The sequence below is a fragment of the Coturnix japonica genome, chromosome 2 (assembly GCF_001577835.2).
Source record: "Coturnix japonica isolate 7356 chromosome 2, Coturnix japonica 2.1, whole genome shotgun sequence".
In the NCBI taxonomy this organism is placed as follows: domain Eukaryota; kingdom Metazoa; phylum Chordata; class Aves; order Galliformes; family Phasianidae; genus Coturnix; species Coturnix japonica.
This window is the reverse complement of record NC_029517.1, coordinates 88,218,358-88,239,821: the sequence shown is the minus strand read 5'-3', so window position 1 is coordinate 88,239,821 and position 21,464 is coordinate 88,218,358. Positions and strand designations below refer to the sequence as shown.

General features: G+C 37.6%; 1 protein-coding gene across 7 annotated transcripts in view; it reads right to left on the bottom strand.

The window, feature by feature from the left end:
• Positions 1-21,464, bottom strand: part of PIEZO2 (piezo type mechanosensitive ion channel component 2) — a 273,784-nt gene that overhangs the window by 89,603 nt on the left and 162,717 nt on the right. For all 7 annotated transcript variants that reach the window (XM_032442625.1, XM_032442628.1, XM_032442629.1 and 4 more), the window contains exon 8: positions 1,020-1,182. In XM_032442625.1, coding sequence (XP_032298516.1) covers positions 1,020-1,182 — 163 coding nt within the window. The remainder of the gene's footprint in view (positions 1-1,019; positions 1,183-21,464) is intronic.

Genomic DNA, 21,464 nt, shown 5'->3' with positions numbered 1-21,464 from the left:
TAGTTATGGCCCCAGTGCTAAAATCATGTTATATCTACAAATCTCAATTTTCATGTAAGTAAAAAAAAAACCCACAAAAACACAACCTTTTTTTTCCAGCTGCTGCAGCTGAAGAAAATAATAATAATAATACAAAAATTAAAGCAACTCAATACCAGAGATCACTGGATCACAAGCTTTTAAAATGTTGTGACTTCCAAAAAGCCAGTCTTATGATTTCTGGAAACTTAATCTACAACTTTCTAATAAATGAAGCTGGCAGTTCTGGCATCATTCAGTTTTTATTATGAAGTTTACCATATGTAAAACCAAAGTCTCAAACATCTAAATTCAGAGGTGATGTCTGCTTTTTTAAACACTGAACTGTAACATTATCCATTACATGAAGAAACACCCTTAAAATAAGAAAATAGTAAACATATTTACTTATTCCTACAAAAGACATTCATTCACAGATCAGTCACAAAGTACTTTCACTGTGGTTTGCAGCACTGCTATATCTAAACTGTAGAACTGGGGTCAAATTTCAGCGGATCATGAGATTAAAATAAATAATTTTTAGGATTATACTCTTCCATTTTCTAAATTGTTAAGATACATACAGATTCTTATTTCACTCATCATCTGAAACAGGAGGATTTAGATTAAATGTGGGGGGAAATTTATTACTGAGAGAGTGGTGAGGTGCTAAAATGTGTTGCCGAGATAGACTGTGGGTGTCCCATTCCTGGAGGTGTTTAAGGCCTGGCTGGATGGGGTGCTGGGCAACCTGGTCTAGTACCACATCCAGAAATTGGTGGCCCTGCTGTGGCAATGGGGTTGGAACCTGATGATCCTTGAGGTCTCTTCCAACCCAAGCCACTCTATGATTCTATCAGAAAGCCTGAACTCACGTTAGCAACTTGTACCTGGCTCTTTCCCTGAGCTTACTTGAATGCTTGCACCTCTGCTAGGAAGTACCTGCACAAGCCAGTTTAACAGTCATTAGTGCTAAAAATAGAGAAGGAAATCACTCTTACAATGGGCTCTTGAAGCCAAAGGCGGATCAGAGTTGCAAGGGTGTAGTACATCACCAGCAGTAAGACTGGATTGGCGTGGTGATACCAGTGTAACTCTTGATTTTTGATGATCATCCAAGTGTTTGAGCAATTTGTCTGTGTAAGAGAAGTGACACCGAACAACCTGGGGACGTAAAATGACAACAACCAAGTTAGAGAACAAACATCAAATCTTCCATGGTTAAAATACTGTTTGTTTCAGAAGTATTTGCTTACTGACAGTACTCTGGTAAAAAAAAAATGGATCTTAGACTAAAATGCAGTGAACATCTTCATCCCAAAATATTTACTGTTCAGGAATGGTTTTTGTTGTTGTTTTTCAATTAGATTTCAAAATAAAGCACCTATTATGTCAAATGTAAAAACTTTAAATGACCTGAGCCCTTTCAGCTCAAGGCTGCAGAACAGAGGGACAGAATCAAGCTGCATGGCCATTTGGCAAATCACAGCAACATGACATTTCAAAGCGATTTACTGAACTGACATACAAAGCCATTCCATACACTCTGCCAGGATACAGCTATAAAGCACATCTCCTCAGTACATCAAACAGTTTATTGAAAATTCTTTTTTTAAAAAAGAAAAAGATAAAACTGTTAATAGTGGTCTAATTATGGAAAAAACTTGTAGATGCACAGGCCTCCACTGAACACACAGCTGCTGAGAAGTTAAAAGGACAATATTTGGCAAAGAGTTAAAGCAACTTCTCTAGATGATCAAATCACGGAGAAAAAAAAATAATGAAAAATTAATTCCATAATTAGTATTAATATAGTTGCAGTACTAATATCAATGAGATGAGATGATTATTTCTTGTATAACTAGAATCTCACCATATTTCTATTAGGTAAGAAGCTTACGTTGGAAAAAGAAACACTGAGGAATAGAAAAACAAAATCCCCAATATTTTTAATTTTAGACAAGATGTTTGACGCTTTGTACCTGAAACAAAACAGGTAGAAAGTCCCAATTAACCTGGTCCTCTCAGTCTGAGGTATTTTGCTGAGTTCCAAAGCTAGTTCATAAAGTCACCATAGCATATGATGTCAGTATTTATCATAACAGTTTAATTTATTGACAACTTTCTACAATGTGCCTAAGCGTTTCCAACTGTTACAAGAAATAGATTTGATTGTATGAGAAGTTGAAGGAGAAAAAACATCCCAGACTTAGACTTACATTGAAAGAGTAAAACAAAAAATCAGAATAAATGTGGATTTTTGTAAAATTATTTTTTATTTTTACTGCCAGTGAATTTAAAAATAAATACTAATGTTTTAAAAGATTACTTCTTTTACCTAATAAAATTTAACATGGAAGGGAGAATAAATACAAAGTATGACACTGAACAGAGATATACTGCCTGAAATCTGCCCATTCAATGCTATTAAATGAAAATCAAAAGATAAAAAAGAGGTTGTTCATTCAGTGGGGATTAGTGGCGAGGGTATAATACCATTAACTGCCAGAACTTGTGCTCCATAGTATTTTATTAAACAGTTTATCAGCACTCCCTTCTCCTTCTGGTTGTCAGCAAGAGCCAAAGGCTATAAACTTCAAGACTTAGAGCTTTTGGGTGGATCCATGGTTGGAAAGAATAAGAAAAAAAGGAAAAAAAAAAAAGTCCTGGGTACAAAATAAAATGCTGTAACTTAAATGAGCTGACAGACCTGTGTTTGGAGTTGACCCAGATTCAAACTTCTGTATCATCCAGGCAAATTCAGAGCCGGTGTTACAGTTTGGCTCCACCTGACTGCAATACATGCTGGGCTGTATTCTGTTCATATTTCTATCAGCACAGAGGAACACTACTTTGTCTAGTTTCCTCTCAGCCAACTGACTTGTAATTTTGACTCCTCGATGATCAGGATTATTGAGCTCCATCTTTCATATAATTTCAGAGAGCAATCCTGCATCTTTCATTCATCTTAATCTCCTCTGTGTAAGCACAACACCAGTCACACCACTTCTCTTCATAAATGTCTGAGTCAGGTTGCAGCCCAATTCTTACTGAACTGAGACATCTTTCCTCTGACAGTGAATGCTGTGTATTTCCTACAGAAATCAGGGAAAAACCCTTCTTCCAGGCAAACCTGAACTTATTATCACATATACCATTCTCCTGTATAATGTACTGTGACTATAACGACTCAAAAGCTTGGGTTTTTATCTCCACTGAATTGCACATAATCTTACCAGTTGTGAAAATGTATTGCTTTGGTTAAAAATTCATTCTCCTAGCTTCATCTGCTCCATGCTTTCTACTAAGGGTATTAATTCAGCTCCCATCTGGTCCTGCATTCACCAAATGACAAGTCATAATGTACCTCTTCCATCTTAGCTGAGAACTAACCAGCAATACATTTAAGGCATTTCATCCTGTCTCATAAATCATTACTCTAGAAGAACTCCTGCTCATTTCTAAGGTCTTCTGAGCTACTGAAGATTGTTAGTAAGAAAGGTACTCAGTGCAAATTCCTCATGTCCAAATTCAAAACAATTTGATGTCTGGGAAATGTTCCTTTTGTCTAGAGGCCTTCAATTGGGCTACTCATTCAATATACACCCGACCATTATATTTAATAAGAACTGCTGGTGCAGAACATTGTTCAGTGACATACAGTCATCATCTCTTATTTAAAGCTTTTAAATAAACAGGAACAACTGTCATAAAACATGTAAGCATTTACAGTAGGCAATATATACTAGTGCATTATTCAGTTCTGCATATTTCATTCCACATTGATGAAATTGTGCTCAGTAGTAATGAAGTTCGGCTATATTTGTTACCAGCTCCAGTCATTGTTTGACTTTGTCTTTCCCAATAGACTTCCATACAATTAGTAAAGCTAGAATGCATCTTAGGTGAAGGAAACCAGATGCCAAACAAGACAAGAAAGTGCGTATCTGGATACAGAAGACAAATAAACAAAGACCCTTACTACTGGAGTCTGTTTACTTTCTGCATTTAAATTCATAAACCATTAGAGATTTGCAGGATGCAATAGATTCATTTTTCTGTTCTTGCAAAGAAGCAAAGTTTGTGTTTTTCAATGTTCTCATTCTGCACTTCATTTCAAAATATATAGCAGAAATAATTCGGAAATTTTTAGGAACTACAAAGAGCCAAGAGGAACTCAAATATCTGACTAAGGCACATTCTGAAATATCACAGTGAAAAGCATTTCCTACAATAAAGGTGGTATTTCTTTGCCTAATTCCTGCTCTATTCATCTGTTTTCCCAGTGAAGCTTCCTACTGGATCTGTGAATCAGCCTTCTGGCAGATGCACTTTCACCTTCTGTAACTCTATGGCAAAGTTGTGACCATAAAAACAAAACACACACACAAAAACCCCACCGCAAATAAATAAATAAATAAACAAATAAACAAATAAATAAATAAATAAATAAAATGACCACTTTCTGCTCTCAGTCTAGTATTAAAAAATAAAAGAACAGTTTTGATTAAAAAAATCCTTTTGTACTCTCAGCAGTTTGACTTAACCAGTTACTGAGGTGGTGCATTTTATGACTCCACTATGCAGATTGCTAAAATTTCTCCAACACAAATTATTTTAGTATGACTCCAGTATAGAAAATAATTGACATTAACCACTAGTCATGATAAAAATATGAACAAAAATGCTTACATAAGAAAAAAACAACAACACCCACATAAATATGTCTTTTGATTACTGAATTATCAAACACGGTTATTATGTATCTATTCAGTCTGTGAATTTTGCCCCTGGAAAAAAAGATCTGGGACATTTTTCTTTGTAAAAATGATTCTGTCATTTCAGACCCTGGATGTATCCCTGCTGCCATACCTTGCTGCAAATGTACTGGCATACTTGTCTGCTGCACTCTTTGTGATATATATTTGTGCTACATATCTGGTGTACAGCTGACTCTCTCAGGATCATACCCTCATCAGGAATGAAAGTGGGGCTATGTAACATTTCCACCACAGCGTATTCTCTCAAACAAGAGCTCATTTCAGACCAGGATTTATTTCACAATTTCCAAGATCAGGATGGAAATAATTCTGACTTCCTGCATAGCATAGGGGATGATAATTCTTGTTCTGGACAAATGATATTGTGGTTGAATTAAACTTTACAGTTTACAATGGCATAACAATTATCATTTCAGGTGCTAGCAAATCTTTTATTGTCATACTATTTTCTACTGCCATTAATTTCTGCAATAATCTTGTCTAGATGAGTTTTCCAGTTGCTGCATCTTCCTAAGAGTCTGTGTGCTACCTTATATAACACCTTTTACACTGCATTTCCCTATACAACAGACTAGAAGTCATCTTCTTGTATCTATCTTCTGAGCTTCACAATACACATCAACCTCATCCAATGATTCAGAAAATTTATAATCCACCTCCATCACACTGAACAGCTTACCACTGTTTATACAGCCCACTTTTTGCACTTGGATACCTCTAAAATATTAGAGTAGAAGTATGTAGGTTGCTCTGAAAGTAATGCCTCTTATTTATTTATACGGAAACTGCAACAAAAAGCATAACAGTATTTGATTGAGCTACATAATTCTCAGCTACAAAACACTATTTTTCAACACATTCACCACTATTAGATACACATTCTTTCCAGTGATGAGCAAGAGCCTGCATGCTGCATTCATGAACATCTGCACGAGCAGAGGTGACCCACTGTTTCACAGCTGCTATTTTTTTTCCCTTCTAATACCTATTGCTTTCACTTCCAAAGGAATCGTTTCATTTCTTTTGTTATTCCCAGCATGCTCGCCTGTTCCATAAAAGTGTCACTGAACTCTTAATGTTCTGAAAGCAGCTGAACAGTTGAAGGATGTGATAGTGGTAAAGGCAGAGGGAGAAGAGAAGCCCACTATGTAACAGGTGCTGGAAGCAGAACTTCACGACTACCAATGTTCACTTCACCTCAGCAGTTCACAGACTCAGAAAGTTTGATTTGAATAAAATGAATGTACTGCCCTAGAGATTATTTTAATTGTCTGAAAGATCTTTGGATGACACTAAAATCCTGACTGAGTTTGGCAACTGTTTCATTTGTTTAAGAACTAGGAATAAAAATTACATAAATTACATAAGTAATGCCACTTTAATTACAGAAGTAGCTGCATGCAACACTCATAATTATGCAACAAAATATATTAATACAAGAAAAACTTGCAAGTTCTCTGCAGAAAGCTCCAAAATAATAGCTTGCAATGATTTACAGAGTCAGCTCTGACTCACTAAGCGGAAGCAGAGGACATACAACAGCTTTTCTCATGAGTCCAACCTACTTCATGAAAACGTGCAAACCCCACATAAATAATTCATGCAGCACTTTTGATCAAAGAGTACATCAAGTGATTCACAGTGGGAGGAAAATGTCTCCCATTGTTTCCTATTGATCATGCTTCCTCTGAAGAGTCTGAGAGAGCAGTGGTTTCTCGGACTTGTCAGAAATTGTTGGACCGCTGTGAGCTAAATGCAAGAGCTGGTGAGACTGCACAGTGTTTTGCATTTAGCTCACACTCATTCTAGCTGGTCATCTATAAACGGCAACAGCAACTGACCAGTTTTACACTTGGCTAATCACCTTTATTGCAAGCACATCACTGCTTAAACCTGCACCCAGATTTGTCAAGCATTTTCCTAAAAACCTCCTATTCCAAATCATTCTGGTCACAGACATTGTGTCGATAAATTAACTGCATATGTTAATATTATGACACACTTTAAAATGTTCCTCCTTCACAAAATTAAGGAATGGAAAAAATGTCTCTGATACCTTAAAATATAATAAGAGATTGAAGATAAGAAAGAAACAAACCAATGGTTGCGAGACACGCAACTTTCAATATTACATTCTTAAATACTCTTTCTTCAAGGTGTCAGAGACACTAAACCAAACTGAAAACAGTTAACTGGCAGAAAAAAAGAACGAGAAGAAATCTGTGCAGCTATTGCATGCAACGCTTCATCATCTGTTGGATGCCAGAAGCTTCTGTTTCCGTAGGATGCAAAGGCAGGATGTCTGAAATCCTGGACTCAACGTGATTCTGTTATCAAGGGAAGCTATTACAATGTGCATTTTTACTGAGAATCGTGTCTTTTGATTAAATAGCAAGCAAATATATCCACTAAAAGAGGAACTATCTGGATGATTTTGGCACGAGAATAAATTGCTGTAATGGTTCTCTCGTTTTAAAGACAACCATGCCAATTTCTTTAAGGTTGCTAAATGTAGTTTTAGAGGGCTGTATTTTTTGTTTGGTTAATTCATTGCTTTTTGTTTCATTTTGTTTTATCTTTACTAATTTATTTATTAGCTGGCATTCAAAATCTAATATTGCAGCAGTACAACGCTGATTTCAGTGAATAATTTTAATTCAGTATATAAAAGCAACTTATACTTTCACATCCATTGTTGCTTTGGCAGTGCACAACAGAAAGGTACAGATATCTGCTATTATGAATAACATTATATTATGTATAATGTTATGCATATTACTATACAGAATAGTAATTGTTTTCTAAACCCTCTCATGCATAGCTGCTATTTGTGTATGTACACTGCATCACTAATTATGCAACCTGTAATATAAAATCAGTATGGAATACAGGAAAATAGAAAAACTATTTTTTTATTTAAACTATTATTTAACAATATTGTATTATTATAATAGTGTACTTAGAACACTACTACACACAGAGTTATGTTGAAAAGTATGAGATTACAGATGGCATTTCATAGCTTCTGAGACTTTTTAACACCTTTTTAAAGTCATCTTCATCCAAATATTCCTGTTACTGTGTGTAGCATATGAACATTTGCTTTTTATCCACAGAAAGCTGGCTGTACATTACAAATACTGACTTATTTAAGCAGGAAAGAGTATTTCGCAGCCCTTGCTTCCTGTTTCAGGAAAAGATTTACCATAGACTAATAAAATAAAATAAAATAAAACAATGATGCAAGTCTGCAACTTTGACATGGCAGCAGACTGGAAATTAAATCCAGAACAGGGCAATAAGGATTACAGTTTGAAGAAAATGTTTGTACCAAACCACTTCAGGAGCTGCACTTCCTGATGTAGTATTTAGGATTACCAGAATTTTTTTGCTGCAGCCAGTACACCTTGGATGGTTATTCACAGCAATGGCATCAGAGACTTCAGCTATCTGGGCTGGATTTGGGGAATCCATCTTTTTAGAACTTCGATTTTATGAACAGTCTGATTCTTTACATTATCTGGATATCTACTATTGTACATTTACTGCACTTTCCTTACATGGAAAGATGGGAGAGTGGTGACTGGGACTGTTAGAATAATTATTTAATAGCTGAGACCTAAAATGAAGATGCTATAAGTGATGAGGAGATAGGCATAGAAAAAAAGAGGAGAGGGGGAGGGGGAGAGGAGCACATTGTGTTTTATGCTCCAGGATACACAGCAGGGACACAATAATTTTAAATAAATAGCACAATATGGGAAGAAAAAAGGTGGAAAAGTGGCAGGGATGTAGTGCATTAAGTGCATCCTAAAGTGTTAGGGTTAAGATGAACAGAAGGCATTTGGTCTTGCATGGTTTTATAGGGGGAAAATTAATGAAGAGGAAAATTTGCATTTATCTTTTCAAATCATGTTATTTAAAAGAATTTTCAAAGATGGAGCAAATCTTTCAATCTTTTCCTCAGCTCAGCAGAACAGTTGTGCAGGGAGATACTGCAGACACAAATTTCAGACCACAGCTGGATTATTATTAAAATCATACTGTTAAAATTATTAAATTTATCAATTTCTGAGTGATATAAACTTTAAAAAGCATTGAAAGTATTCTTAGTGCTTAAAAGCCATAGACCCTAGACACAAGCAATTCAGAACTGACTAAATGGATCTGTGCCATATTAAGAATAAAAAAATATCTGTTTGTGTTGAGAATTATTATGATTAACTTCAGCTTAATAGTTAATAAATTTTTGGAAATATTTGAAAACATAGACCAAGACTAGAAGTGTTTTCCTTCAGAGTGTTGCTATCACAGTGCAATACAGTGCACACAGCGTATACACAACGAATATAGGCTAGGTGGATAGATTATTCTAACTTTTGTTTTAATATAATCATATTTCTATAGCTCTTTAGCAGATGTCTGTGCACTTATTTTCTACTAAGTCGCAGTTTCCATAGCTTTTATTGGATCAAAGTTATTCCAGCAATGACAAAACCAGCCCTGGTATATCTCCCACCCTCTTCTAAACATCAGCGACTTTTCTTTTAAAGGAGAACTAATTTCCAACACAAAGCCATTGCATGAGAAAACTCATGTAAAAAGAAAGTAATTTAAAACTTGTGTGCTAATGTCATGCATATAATGAGGACAGAGAGAAATTATGAGCCATTAATCCAGGAAGCTGCAGAGATGAAAGGATAGCTTTAGGGGTTGTGAACTATATAAGAGCTGGCAAAAACTCTGAATAGAATACAAATCTTTATTCAGAGAGAAAAAATAAAAGACCATAAAAGTAGCCACAATAAAATCACTTTACTGTCAAGTGAATTAATAACTTTAAAACGGGATGTTAAATCATATGTACTACATAACCTGTTTCTTTAGAGTAACCAGATAATGGAATTTTCTTCAAGACTATGTGACTGGAAGCTGTTACAGACTGAACATCCATTAAGAATGACTGAAATTCAGGCATTCAAATACTTCATATATCTAAAATAAAGCAGCTTCCCCAAGAGGAATTTAAGGCTGAACATAAGGATTTGTCAGATACACCACATTTCATCTGGTAATCAAACACTAGTAGTGACCTTCTACTCCAAAAACTCATAGTATGCTTTCATTGCCTTAGAGGCAATAATTCCCCAACATTACCATTAATAGTGGATGCAGGTATACAAATGCCTTGGTTACTAACACAAAATCTATCTCCAAATCTGACACAAAGATTTATCTTATCAGTGGATTTCCTCTTTGGATCCCCAAGCTATTTCTTGAGCTACCGTAGGGCTCAGCTATGCTCTGAATTGCTGGTGAATGTTGATATTGACATTGACCTTTTCAGCACATCAGTGAACTAGAAATGCAGTGATTTTGCTTTAGCCTTTGGGGACATTTACTGGGACTTCCAGAAGTGAACATCTGCTAAGAAAAGACGCTGAAGCACTGTCCTCCAGTATCTTTTTTCCCATTCTTTAATATCAGCCTCATAGATGAGCTGCCAGCATAGAGGGATCACCAGATAGGAAGGCAAGAATAAGGTGAAACAGGTATGAAGCTGTAAGTTGCTTTAGGGCCCCTGCCTGATTCCTAACAAGAGGCTCTCTTCCAACACCATCCTCCCTTATAAGCAGCAGCATCACTGCTTAGAAAGCAGCCCTGAAGCTGCCAATCCCTACCCCAGTAAGGCTGGGCTCCATAGCCCTACCCTAATGGCTCCTGCCGTTTCTGGGGCAGAGGGGACCCAGATACTCCCTTCTCATTTTTCTACCACAAAATTGCTCATCGAGGCATTTTCAAACTATTTCAGCTATAAACAAGGGTCATTTTGGGAATCCCTAAGGTTGTGGGAGCTGAGCCAGTGTTTCACAAAATCACAGGATTGTAGAGATTGGAAGAACACTCTGGAGATCACCAAGCCCAGCTCCTCTGCTAAAGCAGGTTTGCAGGATTAGAGGAGAGATAAAGAAAAGCCACTGCAAAGGAGAACTCTTGATGACACTGAGAATGGCAGTTTGACACCCTCTTCACTTCCATGCTCATGTACACACTCACTGCAATCCAAATGAAAAGCAGTTCCTACTGAACAGCACCATCTGGGGAAGAAAAACACCCACACAGCACAAGCAAAATGAAGTTTCCAATATTTTATTGCATTTTCTACTCAGAAAGGAATGAGAAAACAGGTCCTGGTTTCTACAGGGCCATGTGAAAAACAGAAGGAAAACTGAAGGCATGCTCAGAAACATCTCTGGCCACAAATGCTTCCCTTTGCCAAAGGATAAGCTTGGACACCTCAGCACACAGCAGGAGGCATGGCTTAATGATATCTGTCCATGCCAATTAGTAACTAAGTTTATTGGTTTTTCACAGTGATTTGGCAGAGCTGCTGAAGAAACAGGAGCCAAAAGTCTTACCCCAGAAAGTCTCACACATGCAGAGCAGAGAGGACAGCCTCTATCCTGAGCCTCAGAACTCAGTCAGGGAAGGCAGCCCACCAGCCTTCTTGTCCTAAGTTTGGATGCTGGGAGAAGGATGGATTTATGCAACAAGTCCACTGCATGTAAGCTTCAGCTGAAATCAAACAAAAGAGACCACACTCAAGTGGCCCTGGTGAGCTGCTGGCACTTAGGAGGGCAGCGCTACCTGATCAGAATATGCATGTGACTCAGTACACCAAGCAACCACACAACCATGCATCTGTTTGCCAGCTGAAGAGACTTATGGTCAGCTCTAAAAATAACGTAAGCAGAAGAACAGAAAATGTTCTAAAGTATAGTTCTGTGCTCATTTTAACTTTGGGGTAATTTGGTCTGCAAACTAAGAATCTAAGGACAGAGGCTGCAACCAACAGCTGTTTCTTTCCAGGCTCTGACTACATGTAGAAGTTATGAAATTCATTTTACTTTTTTCACCTATGAAAAGGAAGGATGATGATTTCCAGTCACATAGAGAAAGTCTGCTTGTGATGCATGAAGAAGATACAGATTTTCCAGTGAAACCGGACTGAAAGGAAAGCAAGAGTGATTGAGACCCTAATCAAAAGATTCTGCAGTAGAAAATTGGAGCTAAGAAGATATTCCTTTATATAGCAACAAATACACTAAGGCAGAAATGGAAGTTGTCCATCCTGATTATTTTTATATAGAAAAAAAGAATGGAATATAGCTTGGTATGGGAAGGAAGATAAAGGAATAATAAGCAGTATAGCATTCGGAAATGCCTAACTAACTAATTTTACAGCTCTAACTGTATAACAGCCATTTTAAAATCGATTGTAGATCGCAACTCATTGGTTGAGTTTTTATCTGTAAATTACCACCTTCAGCTAAATGAACACAAACTAGAGATGAAGTGCATCCTCACAAAGGAACTGCTGTGGGCTGCCACTTGTGCAGATAGATGATGATTCCCCTGTGTGTGCTCAGCTGAGATCAGGCAGGACTTTTTTCAGTACTACCTCTGAGAAATGTGCAACGATTCATTTGCTAATGTTTATTTGTTGAGTTGAAAACACAAAGAGATAGATAAGTGCTAAATATTTATCATCATAATTCCAGGTCATGCCAGAGTATGAAAATAAAGACTGGCAAGCAACAGTAAGGAGAGCCTTGTTATATATGCCAAGAGAAGTCAGCAATCAATATAAACCACACCTCCTAATGCCATAAAGCAGTAACAATCTGAATCTGATAGGAAGGGAGTTTAAATCTCTCTGTTATTCTGTTCTACTTTTAGGCAATTACTTAGTGATCATAGCACACAGATCTGGATTGTTAAAAAAAAAAAACAACAAACAACACACAAGAACAACAACAAAAAAACAACAACAAAAAACAAAGTTTCAATTCTTCACAGGCATCACCTGCATGTTCTCACAAAGCAGCCTGTGGCAGGTCAGGAGCCTGTATTCAAATCTGAGTGTGGAAATCATGAGTCGATTCACTGGGTATAGAAGGTGATTTGGCTGTTGCTGACAATGAGCAGAGCTTCTTTCACTGCTGAGCTGTATTGGGTACAAGTCATTGGACTAGATACAAAAGTGGGAGGGCTCTGTTATGAATTATTTTACACGCACTTCAAGTCAAATAAGAGAGAATGGGCAAGTTTATCATGGCCCATTGGTCCTTGTAAAGTCTTTGACACCTTTTCCCATCCGTTGCGCCTCAGCATCCCAACAAATATCAAGAAACTGACAACTTCTTCTACTCTTACATTAATGCACAGCTATGAGGTCAGAAAACAGCAAGAAGGTGGCAACCTTCCAGCATTATGTCATGCAATGGTGACCGGTTTTATGTTCGCGGTGTTAGCTCAGTTTACAGATACAGTGTATGTGTTGTTGGGAATGCCAAGACTCCCCTCTCTCCACTAATGAGAACCACCTGTGATAAAAGAAAACCAGTCTCTCCTGTGTGCTGAAGGCTGTTGTTTTTAAGAGCACATCTCTTAGTTTACATCCCTTGTTGTCTATAAAAGGCATTAGCATGTCTCTTATTTGCATTCCTTTTCTAGTGATGGGGAAGGTCGAGCCATCAGTCCCCAGTAGCACAACTCCAGCCACATCAGGCATGTACAATGCACTGGCCACATACAGCCCAGTACAGATTATAATGTGGCCACCCCCAGCCCTATGCCATCATGGTGGTGGCTTTGCCCCACTGAGCAGCTTGGCCTGGTCCTGGGTGCACACCCATCACTTAGCATCAACCAAACCATCAATGCACTACTAACGTTACCTGAGCTAAAACCAGGGCATGCAGAAGGCGCAGTGCAGTGCCATCTCAAATTCTGGCAAATAATTTTAAGCATTTTGATACACTGGTGCATTGGTGGTAACTATACAGGCGTTAACAAGAATGGTAACTACAAGGATGATAGTAGAAGTATAGAAGGTATGAGGAAAAAGGGGAACTCACCAGTGATGACGCTAGGAGCTGAGGCAATCTTCACTAGCAAGTGACCTCCAAGAGAAGCTGCCTCAGTGAGGGTCAGCCCTTAAATGAGGTCTCAAAGGAGGTGGAGCTGAGCTCCACCCCTCCCGGGAGCACAGCTACATACCTTTCACCTGTGCTCCCGCAGCTGACCCCACACTTGCCTCAGCTGATTAATCAGCGGTTCACGCTGTGATTATCAATCTCCCATACAACTGGCTAAATACAATCCTGTGAATAGTGAAAAATACAGCCTTGTGTTCTGTTTGGATAAAGGAATTTGTGAATAAGCTTCAAGGTTGATGAAAAGAATGATCAATTTTAAAATATATTTGCAACTCTGTTTTCATTCAACATAAATACATTTTTCAAATGGAATGTATAGAGTTGCAATCAGACATTTAACTCAAAAATCTTACCAGACTTCTATGAGAGAAATACCCCCACTTCACAGCCTTATTCATGTCATTGCTTTTGGCGATACACACATTGGTGAGCAACTATTGTCAAAGATGAAGCACAAAAAGAGTAAAAATTTCATTAAAAGTATCTGATGAGCACCTTAAGAACTTGCTAAGAATTTGATTGATGCCATCAAACCAGACTGATGAGTTAGTTTCACAAAACCAAGATCACATATCCCACTGGTCACTGGCAACAATGACAGTGGGTCAACCTCTGCTGGTACAAGTTTTGACGAGTGTGGCATACTGGCTCCAATTCATCAGTAGTGAAAATGCATAGATAATGGTGGTAACCATAATGAAAAATAGTGCTTTGTAGCTGAGAATTTGTTCCATCAAGCAGAATTACTGCTCACTGGATCTGCTGTAGTTTCCATGGAAATTAATGAGGCATTACTTTCAGAGTGACCTACATATATGCAGACCAAAACAACTCCACTTAGTGTGGCCAGACAAGCCAAAAAAGTTGGACATGCATGAATAACATGATCAAAGTCATGCCTGCTTCTACTGAGACTGGCTTTGGTACTTGGTGGGGGGTGAGAGTTATGGAGGACACCAGTGTCTATGGGGATGGAGAGCCACTGTACTGACTGACAGAGGCATTGCTGCAGTCTACCTACTATTTCAGCTATTGCTTTTTTCCAGAGAATTTCAAACATGCTATAAAATCTGGCATAAACAAGAATTTGCTGATTTTAAGGAACTGCAGTACGCAGTGGAAAGAGATCGCTATTAATAACCAAGTGAAAACAAGCAAGGACTACAAATTCTCACTAACAATAACTGTTAAGTCTACACTCACTTCCCCATTGTCACTACTGGACTTGCACCAAAACCCAAGCTAAACATTTTAAATCAGTGCTGATAGAAATCTGCTTTAAAGTGATTGCAGAGTATTGTGTGCCAGCTGATAAGCGAATCCCCAAGGAATCCCTCCAAAGGAGCACTGAAAGAGATGGATTCATTTTGAATGTATCTCTGAATGCCCACATAATAGACACAAGGCTGGAAATCTCACAGGAGTGAGCAGGTTTGCAATATCACCACGTCTTTCCTGCTACAACTCACTGGAAACTCCACTTGTGTTTCTCCAGTTGCATTTGGCTATTCCAGACAGCGCTAACAGGATGGTTAACAGTGCAAAACTCAGAGTATAAAAGATTAAATTAACCTTCTGCAGTCTTATAAAAAGTTCAATTTTAAATTAAATTCTGGGCCAGGTTCACTCAATAGGACTATTTCTTTGCCAGTCACCTTGAGCAGTTCTTGATATAAACCACACCAGTTTGTTCCAGTGAAGTAAGACACAAAAAGGGAACTAAAGAATATTGGAAGGTTTGTTAAGAACCAATACATCTCCCTCGTAGGAATGAGAAATAAACTTAATGGAAAAGTTCAGAACTCTTCCTATGATTTTTTTTAGTATTCCTTGGTTTACTTTTTTCAACTCTTATTTTCAGCCCTTGTGCCATACTGCCATTAATGCATTTAACAGCTCACCAGCCTCAGCTACAGGAGTTTTATGTGCTGTAGGATGATACTGTTAATCTTTCTATTCAGAGCAGTCTGTTGTTACTGTCTGTCAATAAAACTAAAGTTTCCTCACCAAGTTCGTGTGACTTCATTTGCAATTTATTTACCCTTCATTGTTCATTAAAGCGAGGCCTAGAGAAACCAATCAGAGTTCAAAGTGTCACAGAGTATTTGCACAATCCATGAGCACTGGAATAAAAATCTTGCAACTTCTGGTGAGAAGAGACTAAGAGTAACATTTGACTTGATAGGATAAACAGTAGATCTTATGTATAAGATAGGTCTTACAAAATGAAATGAAGAACTGTCACAGCTCTCTTCTTCAAAGATTTCCTAGCCTTGTTTTGAGATTTTCCCTTCATCTTAATCCCATTGCATTACTCAACTTTGTTGTGCTGAACAGTACTGACTGTCATTACTAACAGCCATGGATTTCAGAAACAAAGTGTATGCTGTCGTGCTGCCTGTGAACAAGGGCTTTTATATCTGACCTTTTCCGAATAAAATCTGGTCAGCTTCAATTAGATTTGACAAGAAAGTGCTGGTATTCTCAAAAACATGAAAATCTGAGGGTTTTTTTTCTTTAAGTACTAACCCTGTAGAGAGAAGAGACAGTACAAGAGCCTCTCATGAAAATACCCATCCCACTCAATTAAGCACTTGTGTGCAAGACTGTCTCAACCGTGGCAGTCTTTGAATCATTCTGGACACCAGATATAAAATATTAGGTAGTTAATAAGAAACAAACGTTCAGCTGATAGAAAAGAATTGTTCATTTTAATAGTACTGAAATGTTTCCTAACATGATATTTAAAAGTTCACATTCTGTGGTGTACAATGTTTTGGGTCAAAACATCCATTGTAGAATCATGCAATTCAGAACAGCATTTATGGTGGGCTATCTATGTCCTAGTTTAGGAAGCAATACTTATTACAATAATAGCAAAAATGGTTGCTGCCTTTTGTCAACAAGAGCCTGAACTTGCGTTTCTGAGCTGTTAACAGAATAATTTGCTTCCTTTGTAAAATAATTTAAAAAAAATAAAGATAAGGAAGCTGAAGATAAAGCAGTAAGAAAGGATGTAAAGTAAAGTCTTCTATTTAAGTAGTATTAATAGTCTCCTAAGCAGTGTTGTGATTTAGCTAATATGAAGCTCAGCTGCAAAACAATAATACAACATTGCACATCAATCACCTAAACTGTGTAAGAGAGAAATCCTGGCTCTCAAAGCCAAACCAGACATAGTGACAAAAGCAGTGGCCAGTATGGCATGGATTGGTGCATGTTCTGAAAGAACAAATTGTGCTTTTTCTGTCAGAGAAAAACAGAAATAGAGCAAGGGCATAGCAGTGTCTTCACATGGCATGTATCCAGAGGTCTCTGTCCTGACAGTGTTATAGCATCATGGTGCTAAGTAGCTAAGAAATCAGGCGGAAGGCACAAAAGCCAAACCAGTAAAAGGGCAGCTCAATATGGGACACACAAATGAACTTCAAACACTCTATCTCACCAAACACTGCCTCAAGACCAGTTAGAGAGCAACTCCAAAAATCACATTTATTCATATGGGGGTATGAATACTCTGTCACTCCCAGGTGAGCTGCCCTGAAGGCAGGTGACAAAGATGGTCTGCAGCAAGGCCTGGTCATGGGAACAACTCAGGGGAAATGCTGTTGCCCAGCTTTCAGTTCCAACTGTGCTGAAAATGGAGCAGGAGATCGGTGCCTCACCCTGCAGTGATACATACATTGCCAACAAGGGAATCGATCAGCATTATCATGCTATTTTGGCAATATCTTCTATCCGGATGAGATTTTATTGGCACCCCTATCCTCTAATTTCAGAAAGACGATTACAGCTGAGTATTCCACCCCTGTCTGACAGCTCCAGGAATGTTCTGAGGCTGTGCTTAGACCTCATACTCTGAATATCCAGGGCCTTTGGCTACAGATTTCGAATGCAGATATTAGCTTTTTGGAAGTTCAGGTGAAAAACTTTGAACTGGACATATTTCAGATCAACCTAAAGAAAACTGGGATATTCTGAATCCATATCTGTAGAAATACTCCTCTCCTATCAAGTAAGAAGTTTGTTACCAATCACCATAAGACCTACTTAAAAATCCTATCCTTGAAGAGATTTATAGGCACCTTTCAGAAAAAAAAATTACCTGTTTAAGACAGCCCAAGATTTGCCTTCCCCACTCAGATTGCAATGAAGCAAATAGCTGTTAATTCTAGATTCACTTACAGAAGCTGTGAAATAATGTACCCCTGTCAAGTGGCTGGCACTCCCTGGACTCCCAGGTTTGTTTCAATTCATAAGGTTGATTTCTTCCTATAGATTAAGGCATTTTTATTTAAACTGTTTTGAACATTACTTGCCTGAAAACTACAAGGAATGTAAGACATACATGTAAGACCAATGCGAGATCTCAATCCCAAATACAGCACATAGGTTTTAGTTTAAATCTGACTGTGGGATTTTTAAACAAATAAGCATATAAGCAAAGTTTTGGACAGGAATAACTTTACTAACTCAAGATAAACTTCATACCACTGCACTGATCCTATTTCTTCATGTTGGCAAGGCTTTATCATTGCCCTAATTACATCCTTTTGCCAAAACAAGCTGCAACAGGAAGAAAGGAGGCAGCAATCTGAAAAATGATACACATTATTGTGTATTTTTTCAGGCTGTGACACTGCGTACATAATTTCTAAAGTCATTTTAGCTAATTGACTTGTTTTTATTAAATCAGGTGAAAAGAATTTTATGGCAGAAGTATGATATTTTCAGAATTTTGTTTTAATTGGGTAAAATGGGATGTTTTTCCATCTCTGTAAATCAACAATTCTGTGACCTATACAGCAGCAAGCCACAGAGGAAATAACTATTTTAAAGGTGTGAAAGGAGTGTGCTTGTTTCAATTTTTCAGAGATCAGGTAGTATTTAACCAGTGCAAACTTATGTAAATACATAACTCCTACTTGAAGGGATTGATTTGCCTTATTAAGACCAGTCCCCCTGCTCCACTCAGGTCACCCCTTTCCCAGGCAGTCAGAGCACTGCTTTGAATGATTGCTTCTCACATCTCCACCATGGGCTGGTTTGCAGAAGAAAAGCTGTTAAGACTAGACAAAGCTTCACTCAAGCTCTTCACTGACATACCTAACAGATTAGCTTTTCAGTTTTTCAGTGAAAGATTCAGTTTTTCAGTGCCCTACATATTTTCCAATCTGCACATCCCAGTGCATGCAAATGTGTGTTCATGCCATTTCTATATGCCCACTGCAGAACCAGAAAGCCACAACAGTAGATCTGAAACTTTGTGGAAGATCAATGTCTCCACGTTTGATAACAGAAATACAACAAAGTGCTGTGTTATCAAAATATCCTATTGAGAGTGGTGGTTATGGTATTTTGCTTGCAGAATCTCATAAGGTTCCAGGGCAGAACACATAAGTTCACCTAACTAGACCAGAGAGAATATATTTCCCTGGGTATATTTCAGACCATTCCTTTCAACAAAATTATTTTCCTCTGGCAACACTGTTCAATCACTTCTTACAATCACATTCATTGAGTTTTGAGTTGAAGTGTTCTTAAAAGGAAGGAGCTGCTCAAGCACAATTCAAACCTAAGCTGACAAATACTGACTTGAGAATTTTCCAGCTTGTCTGGGTACAGTGTAACTTTATCCAGTCTGAAATCAGTCAGTGGAGGGGTAAGCCGAGTATAATATTATTTAGAGACAACACTATTTCATGTAAACCTGGAACAGCTTGAAGATTTCTTGTGAACTTGAGATCAATACCCAGAAAAATACAAATGTTAGCCTTATGCTCTACCGAGAGGAGAAACGTCCACGTACCCCTGCATCTTAGAAGAGCATATACTGAGGGACAAGCAATCAAAATTTTCCAGAAAAAATAATAGCCCTTCTTCCCTCTGTTTCCCTACTTTGTTTGGGGATTAAGTTCCATCTCTAATTGCTCTAAAGTTAACAAATGCAAATACATGTATCTCTTCTACGTTTCTGAATACAAGGAGTTTTTTGCATCTGGATAAGTTCATACAACTGAGTAAAGATGAGGAGAATCTTTTCTTCTCCTTTTGCAAAAAGACATTAAATAAGATATTCTGGGTGAAAACATTAGACAAAAATACTGATAACCATTTTGTTTTTCCCCCCAACATGTAATTTACCCGTTCAAGACATCTGCTAGTATTAATGGGATTTCTGCAAACAAAGACAGCACATAAAATAGTGAGGTTTCAATATGTTGCTGGGATAAGAAACTCTAAAATATTTTTTTCTGCACCACACCAGTACATACTACTTTTGTTTCCTTCTGCTCCAGCTGCTGCTTATATGCCAGTCCTACTACGGTCATTAAAAGCTTCATGACTGGCTTTTCCTTATCCTCAAATTTGCACATTCAGGCATTCTGAATACCTGCTCTGATGCTCATCAAAGAGTTCTCCCTAAAAGCAGATTAAAGAAAACTCACAGAAGAATCGTGACTGGGGAAAGAATAAAATAATTACAGCACCTTCTGTTGATGATGCTGTCAGTGTTTTGTATCTATTTTCTGGGGCTCATAATATCATGAGATGATAACCTCATACCTAAACAGATGAAATGTGAAATGTTTTGTTTCTTTTATCAATACACGGAGAAAGCAATACAAAAGTTTTAGGGAGGTTGTGAGTATTTCAGCAAGTCAGAGCTAGAAATCACTCAGTCTCCTATATTGACCTCTAGGTGGCACAAAAGAACCTAAACGATGTAAAACTTTTTGTGACTTTCCTGGTAATCCTATGCCCTCCAAAATCAGCTTCCTCAAATCAGCAGTTCCAACATCACAGAACACACAACTATTAATCTGTACCAAATGACATGTAAAAATAAGTATTAAAGTACCAACTATTGTGGCTAACCAACTCTTATTTTTTTAACTGCTTTTAATCATGTGCTTTGAAATATAATAAATTAATTAACAGTACTTCTGATGTCCCTTTCCATTCAAATTACAATACTTACAAGGAACAATAAGCTTTCTAGAACAAAAATTAAGCTTTAGAATAAGTTTATTGTAAGGAATGGCACTAAATGGTGCACAACGGCACTAACAAATGTGCCCTGAAAACTGTTTGCAACCACAGCACAGAAGAAAACAAAAGGCATGAAATACATGCATTACTTTATCTTCTTTTAGAATACAGAATAAAAGCACATCAAGACATTAAAGGGTCACCAAATTCCCATCTATTCAGTATTTATTGTAGTAGTAACTAGAAATACTGGCATTTGACGTAAAAATGATGTGGCTGTTGATATGAAGATAAGATTGGCACATTCTGTGTGACCACAGAAAATATTTATATTCCCAGCCTAGAATTATACACAGCAGATGATATACCACAACTGCCCTGAGTCTCTGCACACGAGGATGGCAGATTACTTGAGCATTTTGCCTCAGTTACAACACTTCTTCATTAGACCTCAGAATATCTTCCCTCAAAGTTAAATGTGTATGAATACTACTCCTTTGTTTTAATTCCTGTCTTAACCAAATACTTGTCACTCACATGTGAGGATATACTCTGATAAAAACAATCTTCCTCTAGTAACAAGCCCCAGCTTTTGTAACAAATTTCAGACAAGGCTGCCACTGCTCTACTATCCAAAACCATTCAGCTCATTGTGCTTCCACTCTTCAAA